At 39.7% G+C, this 22,285-nt stretch overlaps 1 protein-coding gene across 1 annotated transcript in view; it reads left to right on the forward strand.

The window, feature by feature from the left end:
* Window positions 1-22,285, forward strand: part of LOC118783711 (glutamate receptor ionotropic, delta-1-like) — a 161,392-nt gene that overhangs the window by 131,967 nt on the left and 7,140 nt on the right. Inside the window, exons 10-12 of the mRNA XM_036537666.1 lie at window positions 2,822-2,960; window positions 16,113-16,308; window positions 17,836-18,002. Of these exons, the coding sequence (XP_036393559.1) occupies window positions 2,822-2,960; window positions 16,113-16,308; window positions 17,836-18,002 (502 nt within the window). The remainder of the gene's footprint in view (window positions 1-2,821; window positions 2,961-16,112; window positions 16,309-17,835; window positions 18,003-22,285) is intronic.

Below are 22,285 nucleotides of genomic sequence, written 5' to 3' on the forward strand. Positions count from 1 at the left end.
ACAGAAACCTGACCACGCACGCACACGTACACGCGCACACACGCGCACACACACACATCGAGAGAGAGCTGAGAGAGAGAGAAACGCCACTGAATGATTAATGAATGATTAAATCTGGCCTACCTATTTGAAGTTTACTCTCCTTCTCCCGGTCACATCGAACTGTTTGAGCACTTCCTCACAGACCAGACATTGATCACATAGCCTAATTGAAGAGCGTTTACCGGAGGAGAAATATGAAGTGGACTTGCACATGATCTGTGAATATCAGTAAACACTCAGAGGTGGTCACCATGTCATGCCCAGTACTTAATAAAGTCAGTGTATCACAGTTTGTTGCTTGGTTTATAGCAACTTTCTTCAGTGTCCCGAGAGCTAGCTGCAGGTGACTAACAAGCTAACTTTAGATTAGTAATTAATTCATACACCTAGTTAGCAAGCTAATTTCTGCTTCGATAGAAATGGAAAAAAGCACAATAAATGCCAAATGTTAATAAATGCTCGCGCTATTACGATCATACAATCCAAAAATGGTCTATACTTTAATTCTGTCACACAATTGTGTCGTCTTTTACATGTAATATTTGGCGGAAAAGCTGGGGGCAATAATGCGCCGATCTCCATCAGAGACATTACATAGGACATTATGGTACCTCATATTACTCATTGCATAGATTTGCCCCGTTTGTGTGCTGTGTACCTATAATTGTGACAGTGGAGTGGGCTGTGGGCGTTCATTTTCCACCTTAAGAATATGATAGGCCTGCCTTTTTCCAGGTTACACCTTTACCAACAAAGCGATTGGCCGTTTGGTGTAAAAGCTGGACTTCCCTTAATGCAACCGCCACATTGAGCATTACGGCTAATACCATGCATATTTCAAGGAGTGGTCTGTCTTCTCCTTTTTAATGTCTCTGACACCCCCCCCCCCCCCTCTCAATTTTCAATTCCAAAGACCTTTATTGGCATGACAAATATACACATCTCTCTCTCTCTCATGGAGCGCTCACAAATCGGGAATCTCATGGTAAGCACTGTGTGTGCAGCCATACAGCTGCAGGCGCCCGTGGGCTCAACTATCGAAAAGATTTTGTTTAACCAGCACCGGCTGTTTCATCATTATTTATGCAAGCTTCTAATACACTGGTAATGAGGAAAAAGTGTGCCTGCAAATAACTGAGATATGTGTTGAAGTGCTCACATTGTATTGGTATACACATAATGTAAATCCATTAGCAAGTCATTGTTAAGTAGCGCAAGCAGTTGCAAGTAGTTGCATCAAAGGACCGTTTTGATATGCATGCAAGACTTGCTTTTCAAAAGGTACGGAAACAAGTAATAGGTCATTCTTATGTGCAGCACGCTTGTAAAGGACAGTTGAAGTGGGCTTTGTACTTCCATGTGAATTTCTTAGTTCCCTAGAATTGAAGCCTTCACAAGGAATAATCAATCATAAACTGAAAAGGTTATGCACTCTTCTGAGTAGTTGTGAAACGATGCTGTTATCACTTGTTTGAACACATCCAGTTTGCCACATTCAAATCTGACATAGAGTGTTGTTGGATTTTTTTCTAATACAGAAGTTCAGGTTTGTAAGCATGTGTATAGCATGTTAGGGAAATATTACAAACTTCAAACTATACAACATTTACCCTCATTGTGGTTTTTGTGATGAATTAAAGTCAGTATTACCAGCCTATAATACAGTGATTGCGTCTGAAGCTCATTAAGCTCAGAAGTACTCAGTAAAGGTGCCTTTGAATAAAGAAAGATGAGATCTGCTGGTACTGATCCAAGAACGGCAAAATGGAATGAATGACTACCTCAGCAACTACCGTTGAACCTCCAGCTGCATCTATTAATGTCTGGCACAGGGCCCTGTGAACCCTTTTAAACCTAACAACCAGTGATTGAAATCTGGGGAGGATCTGTCCCTTTGGTCCTTTGCTTTGTGGGGCCCTTGAATATCGTGTTTACAGTTTCGTCATACAAGGGTACAGCAGCAAATGCCACATCCAACTTCAGTGCACTATAAATGTTTTACATCCCCTTCAGTAAAAAATGGAAACTGAGCCATCTGCAAAATTCTATTGTGTTGAGTAATTTCTGGCAATACATTGCTTAGTTTTTATTGAAAATGGTTTGCCATTTGGGAATATATTATATGCCAATATATGTGAAAATATGTGTTTATGCATGTAGAAAATGTGTGATACAGAAAAATATACATATATACGTCAATATATATACCTACTGTATATACTTGAGACGTCAGACAAAATATTCACCCGCCTGGACTTTTACCACATTTTGCTCTGTCACAGCCTGAAACCTTGATCAACTGTATTTGTAAAATATACATTGTATATTGACCACTGTATGTATAAAATACAGAAATGTATGTAATTATTGTTGGACACAGGTTCACACTTTATGGTAAAGCATATGGCATACATTCATATGAATTATTCAGTTATACGTGCATGTATGTTTGTATTACTTCATTTATTTAACATTATATATTTTATGACTTGATTGGATGCCTCCGAGCCTCAGCAATTGCTGTCAGCCCACACTGCACCATCTTATCATTTATTGAAAAACACAGCATGGGATTAATTCTGATTCCCTCCCTCTTACAACATGAACAGGTGGAAACGCACATTCTCTTTCTTTATATGTCTTTGTGGATTTTTTTTCCTAGCATTCGCAAAGAACACAGAGTACTCTTTGTGGTCTAATCCTCAATGCACTGGCTGAAGAAAATGATGTACTGAATACTGAACCAGGATGTTCTTCTCACCGTTGTCTCTTGCTGCAGGTGGAGACTCCATTGTGAGTTCTGTGGCCCTGCGAATTGTGATGGGAAGCTGGTGGCTTTTCACCCTCATCGTCTGCTCCTCCTACACGGCCAACCTGGCAGCCTACCTCACCGTGTCTCGCATGGACAACACCATACGGTAGGTCTCTGACGGATCCATCTCGGCACGCATACAGAACTCGAAGTCATCGTCACTGTTACATTACATTGCTGTCATTTAGCAGACGTTCTTATCCAGAGTGACATACATAGGTTACAATTTTACATTTTACATGTTATCCATTTATACAGCTGGATATTTACTGAGGTAATTGTGTGTTAAGTACCTTGCCCAAGGGTACAGCAGCAATGTCTATGTGGGGAATCAAACCAGCAACCTTTCAGTTACAAGCCCTGCCCCTTACCACTGCACCACACTGCCTCTAAATCTCTTTTTTGTGAAATCCACTATTAAACCTTGTGACCAAATGCTAGAGAGGAGGCTTATCTCCCTGATTTCTAGAAAGCTGAACACTCCTTTCAGCTACAAAAGCACACAGCACTCTAACCTCTTAACATTCCTGTCAAGATCGTATAGGTCTTCTTATATGCAGCAGCGCCTTCCAACAACAAGGTGTTGGTATCTATTGTTTTCTGTCATCTGCTGCGCTGCTGACCTTTTAATGATCTATTATCCATTAGTGTGTCAGGGTAGATTACTTTTTATGTGTAGTTTATGGCTTTATTACTAACAGCATCATAAATGAGTGACACTCCCTTTCCGCGTATTATCTTATGCTGAGATTCCCTGGAAGCCGTTGGTTTTGGTGTGGTTAAATGCAGGGGGAACAGGTGTGGAGTCAAACGCGCAGCGAAGCATGTATGTCACGTCGATGCATCTCTGCCCGCCCGGGCGTCGCGCATCAACAGGAATGCGTGTTTTCCCTGCTTTCTCCGGTCCAAGTCAGTCCTCCAAATACCACCCATCATTTATTCATGTTTAATTTCTGTTTCTCCCAAGCCGTTTTCCAGAGAGCAACGAGCAATTTTATTTGATTGTACTGACATTGAGTAAATGGTGTTGAAGGGATGGGCGGGGGTGGGGGGTTGAGGGGGGGTACTGCAGGGAGAAAAAGAGCAAGCATCTCACCCATCTGTTCACCAAACTGCTCTTCCCCTGCATCCAGTAGAGGGGCTGCGTAGAGCCAAATGGAGCGTGGAACTCCTTTATGTCTGCCGAAATGAGGCCAGAACTGGTCGAAAACCAGCAGTTTGGATTTCATTACATAAATCTGATAATGGAAGTTTAATATATGTACATAAAAACTCTGGCAATGCAACTGTTAAAACCTGCTTGTGTGTTGCGTAACAGTGAGTCTCCATGTAACTGCAGGCATGTAACGAGGTGTTTAATAGTAAATTTATTGATTGTGTGGGCATGTATGTGTAATAGGATATTGGTAACTTTACACATAACTATCCTGTGTATCTAATTTGCATCTTTCCTTTTCACTTAAGTAATAGAGCTTATTTGGTCTGAGAATAATGTTTCGTCAAGAAAATGAACTAGGTAATTACACAGGTTGTTTTTATTCAAGGGTGACCTCTGTTTAATGTCTTACTTCAACTGAGCAGTTCCTGCTTAGTTAACCTGCAAACACATTTACTGTGTCTGCTCACACATTAGGTATGTAGTGCCTGCCTGCAGTAGTTAAGTGTATATGAGCAGATATTTTGTCCTCACAATGTAAAGCAAGAAAACCTTAGCCAATGACAGGGATAGTATTAAAATATAAAGCATCTTTACTGTTTAGAGGTAAAGATTTTACTTGTAAAGATTTTGTTTTTAATGTAAATTTGGTTTTTATGGCATGAGTATAATGCATTGTTCAGGAAACTCTGCCTTCAAATTAGGAAATATTTTAGGCCATTACATTTAAATGGATCGCTGATTTTTTAAAAGCAGATAAAAGGGAAAAAAAGCCAGAGCATGGAATGGGATATTTTCTTAATGCATCTCGCTAATTACATATAAAGCCGAAGAGGGAGGCAATCTCTACGTGCGTATCAAACACACCAGATCCAGTAATGAGCAGTGGGCTTTGTCACTCATCGACTGGATTAGACCGAGGCCATGTCGCTTCAATGGTTCATGCTGTACTCTCATGAGATGTACTTATCAATGGATGCAAACCGTGGCCCATACAATTAGGTGTTCATGGTACAATAAGTTCCAGCCTCGTGATGGTTCACCCTTGCCTCTTGATGAGCCTGTCAAACCAGGAACTGCCTCTGAGCTTTAATGTGGCTACCCCCGCCGCACGCGTCCTGTGGCACATTAATTGCTTTTTGCTTGTGCTCTCGCGGCAAATGATGTGGTGACACAGCTGTCCAGTAGCCCTGTTTTTTGTTGTTGTTTTTAATTGAGGCATCATTGTAAAGGCAGGTCTACGGGGCCATTTTAATCACAAGCCTTTCTCACTCCCATCTGATGAAATGCAAGATGGCTTCATTTGGCACACACAAGCGTCGTGTAAAACTTTGCGTCCGTCCTACTTCGTGTCCATCCTCTTCGCGTCCGTCCTGTCGTCCTGTGGGAGAACCCCCCCCCCTTAACCCCCACCATTAGAGCCATGTCCAAGTCTGTCTGGGAAAGGAAATTTGTTCCGAAGGGGTCGTTTAAGGCTGCAGAGGGAGCAGTTGGTGCCAGCCATTGACCAGGTGTCAGAGTGGCGGCTGCTGCATTAGCCGGGTTTGTAAGCATGGGTGCGTTGACACCCTCTCTGGGAGCGGTGTGCTGTGTGTTAATTCGTGGTGTCGACGCAGAGGCATGATAGCGGCAGGCGGAATGGTAACAGCACGGCACAAAAAGATACGGGAGAAACAATGTGACGTTTGCACTCTGGTTTTCCACCCGCCGCTCTTACACTTGAGCCTGTGGCGTGCACCACACACTCGACACCATGAGGCGCAACACGGCTTTAAAGCGGGGTGGTGTTCAGACGACAGATCGTTGCTTTCATTTTGAGGTGACTTCTTCATGACGTATTATTGCTTTCATTTCTCACAGAGGCACAACAGAGATGTACGATATCGAGGGCAGGGACAGGCAGCCATAGTCTGAGATTGCTGAATATGGATCTGGTTTGCATTCCATCCAAACCCTCAGTTACATAACTGGATTAATGCAGTAGACCAAATTCTCAAGGCAGGTCTCAGAGAGACCCCTGACTTGTATGTTCAGAAAATATTATTCTCAGCACCTAGGCACTGCATCATGGCAATTTAACAGACAGTGCACATGGAGCATCCATCTCCAAAAAAATGAAACAGGTCAAGATCAAACAAGGACAATGTACTTTGTGTCTGTGATGCAATGTTGTGGTAACTGGCAAGCATCACCTTATGAAGCATGTTGGGCTCTCTCGATGCATGTCGGTCAACATGCATTGATTGGAATGCAGGGTTTGGCCAGTATAGCTGCTGTTTCACAGCAGCACACACAGTGTAATGAGCACGTTTCCTTCTTTACAGACAAAAACAAAACTTTTGTCTGAATAAAATTATATCATGCTGTACACAGTCCTACCAACTAAATCAGCTGCATTCCACCAGCATGCTGAAAACATGCACTGCTGCACTGTGGGTTATGATTTGCTGGGAGAAAAATTGGCTAAATTTACTGTGCGGCTTTGGAAGATAGATGTCAGACATTTGTTAACGGTGATGGTTGACAGCTTGAACACTTAAGTATAATAACAACATAACGATGTGTTCAGTTCAGGTCTGTAGTCAACAGAAACGGCTTATTTAATGTTATTACTTTTCAATCTTCTTTGTATTATTAAAAAAATGTGCAACAGCATTTTTTTTTCCTCTTCGCCTTGGTGATGCATTACACCTAGCTCGGAAAATGAATGGGTTGTGCACCTGTCATCAGTTCTAATGTGCTGACAGGATCCTTTCAAAATCACCAAATAATATACATTGTATCTGTGGTACAGAATGGGAAAAAAAAAACACTCAAGGACTTTTTAAATGATTTCCCCCAAAGAGGATGTTATTGCATTCTTAAGATGTGTTTTAACCGAACGCTACGCAAAATTTACGAGTGACACGGAAGCATGAAAAGTCAATGGCAGGAGGTGAATGGGCGGAGTTAATCGCGGCGAAACTGCAAGCGACTCGAAATGGGCGAAATGAGCATTCACTCGAGTTAAAAAAAGAAATTTTCAACCTGAGTGAAAATTTTGCCTGGCGAAAGCCAATCACCTTCAAGTAGGTCTAGAAGCCACACCCCCTTTCTAGAAATCTCAAATCAAACTTTCTAGCAGCGTTGGTGTAATCAAAAATGCTTGCTGTGACGTGGTGCGAAATTCACTTGTTCATTTTTCAGGCAAGCGATCAAACCCATGCGAGGAAAGCGAAGCGAAATTTTGCTTTGCATTCAGTTAAAACGCAGATTTATAGCCTCTCAGTGTGTGAAACCACTTGAGACTAACTATTCCCCTGCCACCAGTTGGTTGAATCAGCCAATTGTCCATCTGCATATCCATGGTATTTATTTATTTATTTTATCTTTATGTTTTTTATGATTTATTATTATTATACAAAGAATGTGTTTTCATATTCCTGCCTTTTTGGGAAGGGATAGAAAAAACCGAGGGACAAAGTAGCACATCAGTCAAGTGTGGATCTAGATAATATCATTGCACCCTTTTTGAAAGACTATCAAATAGAGGAGACAAACCATTAAACATGTATGTTTTGGACCTTCAAAGTCATTCCTGGCTGGGCATCAAAGTCTCAATTATCTCCTCATTCTGCTTTTTAATCCCCCCCCCATCACCCCCACTCAATTCCTGATCACTGGCTTGTGTCGGTCCAGCCAGCACGTATAACAGTCATTTATATTCTGGGTAAGAGCTGTATCTAACGCAGACGCCTGCACTGTCCAATGGCTAATTTGTCTGGCAGCCAGACTCACGTAATTTTTTTTTCCTTTTTTTTTCCCTCCCAACACATCTTGATGGTATGGGACATTTCGTGAATTCACTTAATTGTAATTATAATTAAGAACCCATTCAGAGTAAGGGTTTTGATTTCTGCGATTATTGCGCCTGACACTTAAGCACATATTCCTCCCTCCAACAATGCTGTTGTAGTGTGCCGCTGAGTGAGGTGAAATGAGGATTCACCAAAGCAGCTCCCTGATGCCCGCCTGCTCACTGAGGTAGAGATATGCACATCTGGATGGTATGCTGATTTACTCAGCTTTTCCCCACTCAATGACAGTTAGTGCTATTGTGCAGCACAGGCCGCAAATACAGTGTGAATTGTGTTTTTAAAATTAATATTTTTTGGAGGGGGAAATCCTTGCCTTATATTGCGGTCAATAGATATAGTTGTAAATCTGAAGGAAATTTTCCTCCTCAAGGTGTAACAATAATGTGCGCAGTAAAATATACCAATATATTGTAGGTTGCATCTCTATAAGCCATCTAGGTCCTTTGTGCTTGTGGTTATGTAAATTGCTCCACCATACTTTCTGAGTTTTTATGAAAAAGATACATACACAGGGAAAGGTGGAAGGGAGAGATGTAGGCAATAGGCATTGGTGGAGAATGTGTGTGTTGCTCCTCTGAAAGATTTCTATATGTATGCTTTTTACCCTTTATGCAACCCTGTTTGGAATCAGTAATTGTGTATGAGGTTTTTCTCACTGTGAGTTGTTCAGGAGTGCTGAGACTAGACAGATACAATCCTCCAATGCACTCACAAGCAGCCATTAGCTATTTTTTGCATTACGTTTCATGCAGTGCACCACAGTGACGTAGGCACTGATTTGCAGGAAAGACACTATTCCACTGATATCATCTAAGCAGGTCACAGGTGCTACCACTGTGGGCTCCCACCATTGTTGGCCAGTCAGAGGGCCTGTTTCAAACCCAGGCCTACGGGCTCAGCCTGCACTCGAGAGAGTGTTTGTATGAGACATTCTATATTTCAAACTTTTTTATACTGATATTACACAATGTCCTCAAATCCTCTTTTGTGATCTTTGGAGTGATCCAGACATGGATTGGAGAGGGAAATCATTCAATCCATTTTTGAACAGCAGTCAACCTGAGAAGGTCTTCTGAAACTCAGCGTTTAGACTAGCGGAACTGAATAGGCCTGTGCAATACATTTTTTCGACTTTTGCGCAACATTCAATAATGTACAGAAATCAGCAGCATCGACTGACAAGAAAGATGGGGGTATATCGATGTTCCAGATGAGAGCAAACAGCATAAGAGATATATCAGTCAAGTGTGAAGGATTAGAAGGATTGATCTCTGAACTATTATTTTGCTTCCTGAAAATACATCTCTGTCAAGAATAAAATGCCTAAACGTTTTTGTATGTATTTATCATAAACAGACCTTGGCTGTGTATGAAAGATAATCATGATGAAGATTACAGTTAGCCTGATGTTGCTTAAATTACTGTAGCTATAAAAGAAATTCGTGGGTCCCATTTGTGGTTCACTATGTTCCTCTCTGAAAGCCCCGTATACTTTACACTCTAACTTGCCTCCACTTTCTTTTCCTCTTCTTTCTTTCTTTTTACCATCCCCCTTTACACTTGCTTGCTGATGCATTTACAATAAATTTCTTGCCAGGAAATCACAGAAAGGGGAAATATTCTACTTTTTAAGATATGAGTGCTCACTGAAAGGAATATGTAATTTTACATTGTTTATTTTATCAGCATAGTATCTTATCCAACGCAAATTACATAGTTTACAAAGCAACTGTTCACCTAACTAAATATTTACTGAATCTCAATCTAGTACCTAGCTCAAGGATAAAGTGGAAACATGGGAATTGTAACGAATTGGACCGATGGTCCACTTGGTAACCAGTGTTTGTGTTGTTACTGTTGATGCAGTTGCTATGTATTGATTGCTTTCACCTGTACCAGCCTTGGCTTTCTGGTTCACTTGCTTCCTGTGGAGTGGCAGAGAGTGTGTTTGCTCAAATCCACACTCATTGGGGGGATAGACTGCAGAGCTGTAGTTACCAGTTGAGGAATACCAGAACAAATACTACTTGCCCACAGGAAAGTAGTAGTATTCAAGAGGGAAGTAGGATTCAAATCTCCATGGTTTTATTAACCTCTGCTATTTCCAAATCATTTGCTTTCTTAGAATGAGTTCCATTTGAGCTTTGTTTTCTCGAAATGCAGTCGTGCTTTGGAATACATTATCACAAACCATACACTCAACATGTGGGAGAGACAGAATGGGGTTAGAAAGTTATTACATATCAATCTAAAGGGGAGTGTGTGGCACAAATTGCTTTCTCAGGCACTCACAGTTCCTTATATAATCACAACCTCACTTTTTTTACTCTTTTCTACTCAAATCATTGTATGCATACACATATTTAGGTCCTACTACTGATGATCTCTGATGTACACTTTGTATGTGAGTGCATGCATGAACCTGATTTGTACTCTAACTTGCTCATTATGCCATTTATCACAATCCATTTGGATACCTATTCACTTGTAAAAGCAAATGAAGCATGTTGTTTGTACAGTTTTCATTTTAGAGGTATGCATGGTTGAGGAAGCCTCATAAAGCACCCCGTAACTTGTGGTAAAAAAAAAGCGTGTTTCAAAATATAGTGCCTGTTTAATATGTGATTCTCTGTCCTCAAACTATACATTCTCAAGGGAAACCTGATTTTACTGTGGAATCTTTGGACTTGGGCACATGTGGCACACATCCCCATACATTTTTATGTAGTGCTGGGTGACAGACTGATTTGAACCAATCACCATGTTCTGCTATGGATGGCAATGCCTTTGCTGTTGGTTCATACAAGTCACTCATTCACAGCACATGATAGCTCCATCTGTTATGTCATTTAACAAGACTCAATCTTCTATTACTATCTAAGGGATTTTGGATTTTTGAATGCCTTTTTCGGTGGCAGTGTAGCATAGCGGTAAGGAGCAGAACTCATAACCAAAAGGTTGCTGGTTTCACTCCCTGCTGGGGCACTGCTGCTATACCCTTGGGCAAAGTACTTAATCTAGAATTGCCACAGTAAATATTCAGCTGTATAAATGGATAACATGTAAAAATTGTAACCTATTTAATTTGCTCTGGGTAAGAGCATCTGCTAAATACCAATAATGTAATGAATATATTTTTTCTAATTGTAAAAGTTTCTAATAAAACTGTTGTCGTGGCACATTTATTTATGACAGTGTTCTTTGTAACTTTGAGGAAAGTTGAATGGCTGCTCCACTGTGTAGTAAGGCATTGTAATTTCCAGCCCAGCGTGAAACTTTCCTTCCCCAATACAGATAGTGTAACACCCCTCGTTTGTCATTGTGTTTGCTTTGGACGTATCTGGGTTAGTTGCCTGTCTCGCTGATATATTTTGGATGAGTCATAGCTTGAGGCCAATTAACTTTAAATATTGTCGTTGAAGCAGCACCTGGTGATAATTTTCTTGCCATCAAGGTCAATCACAGTAGACAGATGTCTTGTTTATTGTGCCATCTAGGTTAAAAGGTGGCACGGAAAAAGGCTAGCATTACTCTTGGTAGGGATAATCATGATGCTCTCGTGGTCAGAGCCACCCGTTTCCTCTTGAGTTCCAATGTAAAATATGATTTAAGAATATTACATCTGATCTGGAGCTGAATCTGGGATGCGGGTGTCAGGGTCAAATCCCAGGGGCTTAACCTGAATTGTGGGCAATTTCTTATCCTTCTGCAATGGTTTTGCTTTTATAAAACCCTAGAATTATTTCCCATGTTGCTTCCAGCTAGGTGGTTTTACACAAATTCAAGCAAGAGCAAGGTTTTCTGCCTTGCTGTGTGAACAAAAATGAATAAAATAAGAATCACTTGTGACTGTAATGGTATAGATAAAATGAATCCAGACAAGCAAATGAGATGACTGCGGACAGATATTAATGCATAATGTGTAGTCTGTGCTCCGTGCCTATTCTGTTTGAAGGATGTAAGGCCTGTCGTTGTACGGTGAACTCTGAAAAGATAAAACATGGCAGTGCTATTATGGCAGACATTTATGGATTGTGTTGGAATTATCCAGTGCATTGGAATTATATTAAAGCAATAAATACGCATTTCGTAAGCAGGAGAAATTGAAACTTGATAAATGATTTTTGTTTATAATAACTTGCTGAATTGCTAAAAGGCTTATTCTCCAAAATAGATTACATTGAGAAATTAATTGGACAGAAAATGTCAACAGAGGGCACATTTCTGTCAGAATGCATAAGCAAATTGTTGTTATTGCTTTTGAATTGGTTAAAAATAGGCTCTAGTGTTAAACGAGGAACTCTGAAGTCTGCTTTCATTGAAAGTGACATCTTAAAGTCACTAATCATAAAAAGGGTCAATATTATCAAACAAGAGCAGACCCCAATTATTTCTTTTCCTTTGAAACAGTGGTACAGTGGTTTGTTAATGTATTTTCCCTTTAAGCAACCCTATTTTACAATCCCCAGTTGTGTATTAGAATGGTTTGACCATGACAACTCAGACTGCAAGTCACAAAGAGCAGTGCAGGCTCTCATTGAAGGATAGGCGTTATTCCGCTGACATCATCCAAGCAACTTGCATGTGCCTGATGAATTTCAGTTTGCCTGGCAACAATGAAAGGATGGGAACCTTACCAACCTACCCAGCCCTTTCTCCAGGGGGAACAAAGCCAGTTTGTTCTGCTGCTGTGGGCTCCTGCTTACCATTGACTGATGACACGACTGGGATCAAACCCAGGCCCTAGTTCTTAGAATGCTATTAAGGTGAATGCCTTAAATACTGAGCTATGTTGGAGCCCCTGAAGTCTTGCTATTGCTGATAACCAGTGGAAAGATCGCCAACCAGAGTTAAGAAGAATTCAAAAGCCTCTCAGTTCCAACTGGGTTTCAAACTACGTGAAAATCTCCCATCACTCTCCTGTTCTACACATTTCAGTAAATTAGCAGGTACTTTACCTGCAGGTAAAAAGCAGTAGACACTGTGCCAGTAGGGTCTACAACATATGACATCACTTCATATCCTGACAGCTTTTTAATCGTTTGGCACAGAGGGAGAATAAAGACATCCAGCAGAGTAAAGTTCATTGACCTGTGACATTACTGCAGACAAATGGGACCTCTGGGTGCCTGTGAATGATCTCATCAGTAATAAACCTGAAAGCCTCTCTTCTTTTTGTAGGACATCTGCACTAGGTATTACCTTTAGTCTCTGTCCCTTTAACAAAGCAATGTGCACAAATGCATGCTACAGTGTGGAGGATGACAGACAAATTTAGCCTCTCTGATTCAATATGTTACGTTTCAGCCCAACAATTATCATCTCGAGAAGGGGTGTAGACCATTACATGTTTTTCATTTGAACCCTGAAAATGAGCTCACCCCAAAATTCAGATGCATCTGTTATTTACTGCAGCATGCACACCAGAGCTCAACAATAAAAATCTATTCCTTGAGTATGTCACTGGATGCAGAAGCATTAGTGCTATTAGCTAAAATGATGTGCCCCTATGTTCTCTTTCTAGTCAAAAATACACAACCCAGTTTTGTAATGTCACTGTTACCCTAGTGCAATGTTACAGACATTCCTGTTTTGGAAATGTGTGTCTGTCTGAAATGTGTGTACTATTTCATTTTATTAAACGTAACAGAGTCATATTGTGAATGAGAAGTTAAGACTCTTTTACAGGAAAAGTGTCCACAAATATCACACTATAGTAAGATGAACATGCAACAATATTGCAGTTACTTGAGGAAACAGTGCAAAACAACATCTTGCTGCCTAGCAACCATACAGGAATAGTTTAGTGTGGAGCAGAGCTGTGTGATTTGTGTAATTATATAGGTTGTCTGAATAACCCTCCCCTTCATCCAGACGTAACTCCAGCCTTAGCTCTTACTTAACTTATCCTTAACTTATCCGTTCCACTCAGCCAAACATTACTGCCACCTTAAGAGTGACCACAACCCAATCACAACCCTAAGCAGGAAATCAACCTTTACCATAGTTTAATTACACAAATAATATGTGAAATTTACAGTTACACTTGCAGTTACACATTTTGCTTGCAGTTATTTTGTACTTAGATATTTACCTGCTGTAACACAGAGAAATGTCTAATTTTTATATAGTGTGCCCTGAACTTGACACTATACAGGAATAGATACACGTTTCATGTCATATCCCCTCACTTTGACGAAGAGTAGGTGTGTGAAAGGCAATCTTCATTTTCAATCTCCCAGAGACTGACCAAGCGAATGTGTCGTGGGGTTGCCAAGGTTACAGTTTATATCTCCAGGTCATGACGCAGTGAGGGAATCAACTCCAAAGTCTGAGTGCATCTGTCAGTCAATCTGAGCCTCACAGCCACTCGCTTCTCTGTGGAGAGCTCCACCTCTGCGGAGGCTGCTGTCTGAAGAGCTATTTGTGTCCATGGTGTAAAGACAATTCATGGGGGCATGAGTGCGTATAATAGGTTCCGCTTGTCCTCTGACCCGGAAGTGATATGCAATTTAATCCAGCCCCCACAACAGCTCAGTAGCGCTTTAGTGTGGATTGTAATCGAATGTAGAGTTACACTGATATCAGTCTCCCTGCTTTGATAGAGTGTGTAATATCTGCAAGCTCCATTCAAAAAGCCTTTGCATCCAAGAAGTAGTGTTTCATTGATTGGTAAGCCTGATTTTGTTGTTTGAATGCGGTTCAATTCACTTATTTCTAGTAATTAAAGTAAGAAATGTAAGTAAAAACAGCAAAATATAACTTCTTAACCTAATAATCAAACCAGAAACATCATTTAATGCCACAGAGAATCCATAGGATTAATAGATATATTCTGTCTGCAACATAAGAATGTCTGCCAATAGAGATATTTCAAAACAATACTACTAAACAGTTGATAGTAGTAGAAAGAGGTCATGGGTTTATGAATGAAAATAGGTTCAAACAAACTCTCTAATAAACCGAATGCTTGACATAATATAGAGTTTCATACATTTGTACATAGTATTTGTATGAATACTATTTGTGATCTGTTGTCATATCAGTAGGTAAATTTAGAGGATACACTATTACATTGTTCTCAGTTTTTCCTCCTCTCCTGGGTTACTTTTTCAATTTGATTTTCAAGTACTGGACCTTTACTATTCAAAGTATGAAGCATTCATTGGCAATGAATAGTTTAATTAACTTATGTGGCTTAATTATAGATCTTTAATAGGTTTTTATGTTGCTTTATCTCATAGATCTTTTATTTTATCGCCCTTGCATAATCTCAAGGGGAGTTTTGTTGGGGGTTTTTTTTTGGACTTGATTGAAAACTCATGGGGCTCTTTCGTTAAAATACTTTGACCATTGTTTGGTAGAGAGGCAATATATATGCAGGCTCAATGGCACTGCTTTCTGAAGGAAAAGTGTTTTTTTTTTTCATTACCCCATTCAGGTGCTGTTCCAGACAGAAAAGACAATGTCACAGACACACTGTCTGAAAATTGATGCTTTAATTTTAATGTAAAAGAAATCCATTTTTCATTGTTTGAAGAAATGGTATGTGATCCAATACTTTGATTCACTCTGGTTACATTTCCTGGTATTTTGTCTGGTCATCTTGCAAAACACTGTGTGAATGTTTACTTTTCATTATTACAATGATACACCATTATGTATCACCATACATAATTGTATAAGATTCTTATGAACAAGAATGACTTACAAAGCACCTTTCGCAGCTTTTTTGTACACTGCCTCTAATTTGACAAAGTTAGGATGTATCCTGTTATTTTAGAGAATCAAACAACGATTGTATGAAAAGTTTCTTACCCGATATTTTTGTGCAATTATTGGGTCAATGGCAGTATTAATAGTATCATACAGTACATATGGTTAGCAGTAAAACAATGGTGTGACATTTTACATGTAATTTCACATCTGATGTATTTCATTCTATGTCTCTGGCTGCCAGATTTCTTGACAAATGAGTATTATGAGTATTTATATCTCAGCACAGGTCATTACTTTCTATCTCTTGGTGTCCTTCGAAGGCGGTGACCTGATTTCTCTGGAGCTGTCTATCCCCCCCCCCCCCCCCCCCCCCCCCGTGGTGCAGACCAGCATGTGGGTAAAGAGGCCAGTTAATTGTCCTTCTGTACCAGGTGGACCACATGCCAGGCCAGTGCAATCCCACAGTGTGTCTATTCCTCTGGCCCCCATTGCAAATCTCTGCTTTCCTCCTTTGCCGGCTCACCAGGACCTTCCAGGACCTATCCAAGCAGATGGACCTAGCCTATGGCACGGTGAGAGACTCCGCGGTATACGACTACTTCAGGGCCAAGGGCACCAACCCACTGGAGCAGGACAGCACGTTCGCAGAACTCTGGAGGACCATCAGCAAAAACAATGGTCATGACTACTCAGTGTCCAGCCCTTCAGAAGGCATCCGCAAGGTAGGACTGGGCCAACTTTGTCTAACACACATGCACTGACATATATGCACGCAGTTCCCTATTCTTTGCATGACATTAAGAGAACATTCAAAACGGAGTCTAAAAAATTGGAAAAGGTTTAATTTGTAGAAATACGTTCCTTGACTACGTTGCGCAGTGCTGCCATCAAATGGAATTTCTTGCGCAAATAAATTGCTAACATGCTCTCATCTTTAAGTTTTCGGTTCTGGTTTAACTGGAAACAAATCCTGCATAACACAAACTAATGATGTATATGCTTAGCAGCAGTTCATCCAAATTGTTAAAATTAATAAATTAGTTAATCTGTAAAACCACTTAACTAATTTGTACAGTCACAAGTGCATTCTGAAATTATTTCACATACTTGTTTTTTTGTAATCCCACAGTAAATTAAAAATTAGTCATAGCAGATGCTAGCCAACATCACTTATCAGATCATCTCTTTCAATTTATGCACATTATCTTTTAATTGTGTGTAAGTGCCATATTGAGGAATTACACTGAATTATTCTGGTTAATCTCACCAGAAGCCTTTCATTGAGGTATTAAGCAAATTGAAATTTTGCAAAAAGGATGTAAATGTCATACATACATTAGAACATACATTAGTCTGCAAGACAGACTGCAAGAGTAATTGTACTGTACACAGCTCTATATGCTTTAATATTCTATGTTTTTTCCAGAACAGTAATGTTCAATTTGTGGCTTAGGGACTTGAAGGTTTGTTGTATTTGTTTATCTACCTTACAAATTGCAGCATGAAATGCTGCTGTCGAAAAGTCATTTAACTAACAGACTGCAACTCAAAAGACATTTATGGACAGATATGGAATGAATCAGAAGTAGTTTATATTCTTCAAAAAGAATGACATTACCTGGTATACCCAGAGCCTTTCATAGGAAAATAGTATGTAAAATAGTAAGTACATCAACACAGTTTGATAAGAAAAGCAATGATTCAAAGTGTATTTCTGTATGAGGGGAGTAAACATCTAATTCATGTGATATGGTAGATGAAATTGGCTTTCTTAAAAAGCACTCCATTTCCTTGTCAAATGCAACAGCAAACAGTGGGTTAAAAAGTCTGTTGGCATTTACTTCCTGTCAACAAGAGGTTAAATGATTGGCTAGCTTCTTTATCATGTAATCTCATGACAAACTTTAAGGTCATAGTCCCCTTTGTTGGTCACCGTTGTTTATGCCGTAGGCAGGCACCAACAAATCCATCATTCCATATTTCTATTAATTACAAAGTTGGAAGTAAATAGGAGGCTGCTAAATAGATAGAGGAAGTGAGGCTGAGTACTCTGAGGAGTGTGTTTTTGACAGCCATTTAACTTGGTACCGTGTTACGTTAAATTATTTATTTACTTAGCTGACAGCCTCATCCAAGAAAGACCTGAATAGCTTACATTTGCATGCTGTCCTTTTTGACAAAAAATAGATATTATGCTGAAGTGTCCTTGCAGCTGTTTGATGCTGGTTTTTCTGTGTGTCCCCATGCAGGCAAAGAAAGGGCCCTACGCTTTCCTGTGGGACATGGCGGTGGTGGAGTACGCGGCCCTGACTGATGACGACTGCTCCATCACAGTGACCGGCAACAGCATAAGCAGCAAAGGCTATGGGATTGCAATGCAGCATGGGAGCCCATACAGAGACCTCTTCTCACAGAAGTGAGTCCTTCCGTCCATCGTCACTTCTCCTCGATGTGCTCCTCTTCCATTCTCCCTCTCCTGGTCTTTTTTCCCCCCTCTCCTCTTCCACCTCTTCACTACCTGTGTCAGTGCACTTCATTGTGTTATTATGGTTCTCCTAAAATGGCCAGGCTATTGTCCACCTCTCGAGGGTCCCCTTGACCACACACTGCTTGGGCATTTTCACTCTTATGCAACATGTCCGGATGAGTGGTTTTTGATGTTGTTTTTGTTGTTGTGATGGTAGTAGTGCTTATCTGTTTCCTGATTGGATCTCAGACTCTCTGCCTTAGCCCTGATGCAGTCATCAGTTCCATCTTGGCACTCTAGCATATATAAATATATATGGCACTTGGCATATATATAAATAATTGCTTTTGAAAAACATGCAAACTGTTATGGTTTTATTGCTTTAAACAATCCTATTTAATAAACTGAAATTTTTATACCTATAGCATACAAAATATGAAATGCTCAAATGTCTTTAATAGTTTTTAACATAGAAATTCATATTTCATAGGAAAGATGAAAGTTTCCCTCTGCCTTTCTGTATATCTTCTTTCTATCCCAGATAATAACAGATGTTTTCTGCCACATAAAACTAAACCTATACACTTCACAGGAACATATCAGAAACTTTTAATGAGAATACCACTGCAGATTTGGCTCTTTTCCAAAAATGGGCCTCCTTTCGGTGTTACCATCAGAATGCAGCAGTAGTTGTGAATGTTAAACCAGACTAGTTAGTTTCAAATGCCTGGGGATGTTAAGAATGCCTTATTTAATTTATTGTGTTAATCTAACCAGGGGGACCTGGGGGATTATTAGATGGCTAATGTGTGATCAAACTCCAAGTATGCTTGACACCGGAAGCCAAGGATACTGGTACTTAGCTGGATGACGTGTGGCCTTTTGGATCATTGGACATGATGAATCATTGGACATATGGACAGAATGACAGCTCGTACGTGTGATTACTTGCATTAGGATTACTCATCTTCCCGATGCATCCTGCAGGTTCCCTGTGCCATTTCTGGGGGGAGTGAATACTTTTCCTTGCTATTTCCGTACAAGGCTTACTCATTTATAATGACAATCCCTTCAAGACAATCAATACCTAGGAAAATGTCATCTCTCAGGCCAATTAAATTCAGCACAGAAGTGGCACCGACTGCAGTGGCACGTGTGTTAAAATGTGCCCGTGAAAGAAAGTGGGACAAGCTCATGTGAGCAGCACTTGTCTGGAAATCGATGATGTGCAAACGACCCCTTTCACATGTCCCTTAATGCTCCCAAAAATTCACTTTGAGTTCTAATTTCTTAGGGATAATTTTTTGTTAATATGGCTACATATTCTATTGCAGTGATACATTTAATTTGCAGAAATCCTAGTGATGCTCTTCAGAAACAAACAAAAAGTGGCTGTGCATTTATTTAGCTCCTTTTGTCACTGGGCCTTTGGCGTCCAGCGATGTTCCCGTTTCTAAAGCCCAGTTAGAGTTTCAAATTGGCTGTTATTCATAGGCTAGGAATCAAAAGGGACCTGGTAGCTCTTTGTTCTTAAACAATGGATGACAGACAGCAGAACAGATAAACATACCATGATTGCCTTACATAAAGTGAAGCATTTTACAATATAATTTCATGTATTTCAAAAGAAATCATTCATCAATCTTTATTACAAAATTCAGGTCCTTAGTTCTCACTTCATTACCACTGATAGTAATTACCATGTAACACCCATGTAAGTACATGTCTTTTTACAGTTATTACAATGAAGCACACCTTTGTGGTTTCTGTAGTATGTTCTGTAGCCAATCATCATACAGTGTTCTTACATAGGCATGTATAATAATATCAGTATGTTATAGATATATAGATATAGTATTCTAATTGCAAGTGAACCATAGGTAATGTTTGTATGATAAACACGTCCTTTATGACTTTTTGCTTGTACCTTCTTAACTTTTTTTGGAGTTCCCTCAAACAACATAAGCTATTTGTAGCAGTTTTTTTGTTGTTGTTTATTGCACTATCCACCATAAATTGATCCCATTGTGATGATAACAGATGTTAGACGATTAAATGAAGATTCAATATAATAACATGTAACCAATTAAGAGTTATGTTTTGCCCTTGACTGATAAATTCAGGGAATACATTTCCTTTTTAACTGTGTTCTCACACATCAGTTAGTGGTTGCTTTTAGATCTTTCCTTCTTTTCAATCCTTTTAATACCTGTGTGAATATTTCGACAAAGTAAAGGCTCATTTTCAGCTTTTTAGAACAAACATGCATTTTCCACTTTTTCCATGTAATCTGTTGAAGGAGTAAATAATCCAAATGACTCTTGTGAAGACATATGACAGGCTAGTTAGCACGCTAACATATACCTTTACTCAATCAGCAAACCATCATACCAAGGTCATGAACACGTTTAGAAGGCAGAGCCTTAATTAAGATCTTCATAAAGATTAGTCTTTAAGGTAAAAAGGTTAAGACAAGAACCTCTGAAAAGGTGAAGACTGGGGAAAGTAATGATATCTTCCAACCCACAGTAACTAACAATCTATAGTTGTCTGATTTCAGATGAGATGTAGAATAACTGTCAGCATCCTGTCCTTGCAGTATAACAGAAAAACTGTATATCTGAGAATAATATGCAGTGCATATGGAAATATGCAGTGTATTTTCTCAAGTCATAATTCTATGAATTAATTTATAGAGCACTAGAAAGATAGCTGATTGCTGTTTTATTGAATTCATTGTTTTATTGCATTAATTTAACTTGTTACGAAATCACTGTCAATTTAGTAAATCCTCATGATGCTCTGTATGAAATGCAGTGTACTGCAGGTGGGCAAGCTTCAAGCGAACCTGAAAAAGGGGGCATCTAATGGGACTTGGTCTCTTATTTCATTGTCCCAGCAGGCTGTAAGGTCATGTACACTTGTGATTTTTATGTATAAACATGTGTGAAAACATCACTCCCTGACAGCAAGAATGAATTTCATCAATATTTCAACAAGCAGTAACTATGCAAGTGTTTCCAGCCTTTTGATCTGACTGGAATCTTGCCAGGACCAGACCATTCAAAGTACTTTTGTCATGCACAGAGAGGGTTTGGGTTTTGAAAGGCCGCTCTCCAGCTCTTTCGATGAATAACAAAGGAAGTCTCCTTTTTGTGAATGTTTCTTGAATCCCTCTGTCTCATTCCAGCTCACTCTGCACACAAAGTCATCACTGGGGGTGTGGTAAGGTCAGCCAGCAGCAGGCAAAGTTTAACCAGAGACTGCCTCTCTCTGATTCTCTGTCGCACCTATGTACACAAAATAGTGTGCGTCTGATAAGTGCAAGAAAAACCCCAGCTCAACCAGAGACACACAGGGCTGGAGCGATAGAGCGCTCTGAGAGTATATTAGGGGTAGTCGCAGCAAGCTAGGATATCATCCGGAGTCTCCAGTGCAAAGAGCTCATCTACCTCATTTAGCTTAGCCCCACTGGCCCCACTCCTCCCTCTTCCCACCATCCTGTAACTTTACAGATATACACAGCGTTACTCTTCATCTCTAAAAATTGCAATACTTATATTATTTGCCTGCACTCTCATAGCATTTTTTTTTTTGATAATGGCCATTTTCTTTTGACTGCTCTCCAGTTTAATGAAGTAGTTATTCACTCCTGTTTGCACGGATTTCATTTTAAATTCAGGCTGTGAAAGACTACAATAGTTGACATTTAATTAAGTTCATTTTGGGATTTAATACAGTGAAAGGTATAATCCCTCACTTTCACAGTAGTCTCTGAAAAATGTCATGCTACGATAGCTGCAACAGGCAAAAAGGAGCTAATTTTGCTAAGAAGGAGGACAGAACATCATAGTTTGTATTGTTGCATACATGCAAATTGTACCCCTAAAGCAGAGAGGAGCATCTAGCTATGGTTTTAATGAAGCAACAGTGCAAAACTGATCTCTACTGCTGCACATGTCACTAGTCTGGGGAACCTCATGGTAACTCATATTTTGTTTTTGACACTTATTATATACACTTAGGGGGCTTTTTAGCATTCTTGCTCTGAGGTTTATCATCAACTTTAACCAGCACAGTTAAAAAAATGTTCCTTTTTTCATTCCATATTCAAAATTGCAGAAATTGTGGTTTCAGAGATAAAAGTTGCACAAATAATGAAAAAAAAATCTTTTGCCTTAATATGTATAATTGGACTCTTCCGGGCAAACTGCTAAAGCAGACAAACTGAA

This window comes from Megalops cyprinoides, chromosome 1 (assembly GCF_013368585.1).
Source record: "Megalops cyprinoides isolate fMegCyp1 chromosome 1, fMegCyp1.pri, whole genome shotgun sequence".
NCBI classification, from domain to species: Eukaryota; Metazoa; Chordata; class Actinopteri; order Elopiformes; family Megalopidae; genus Megalops; species Megalops cyprinoides.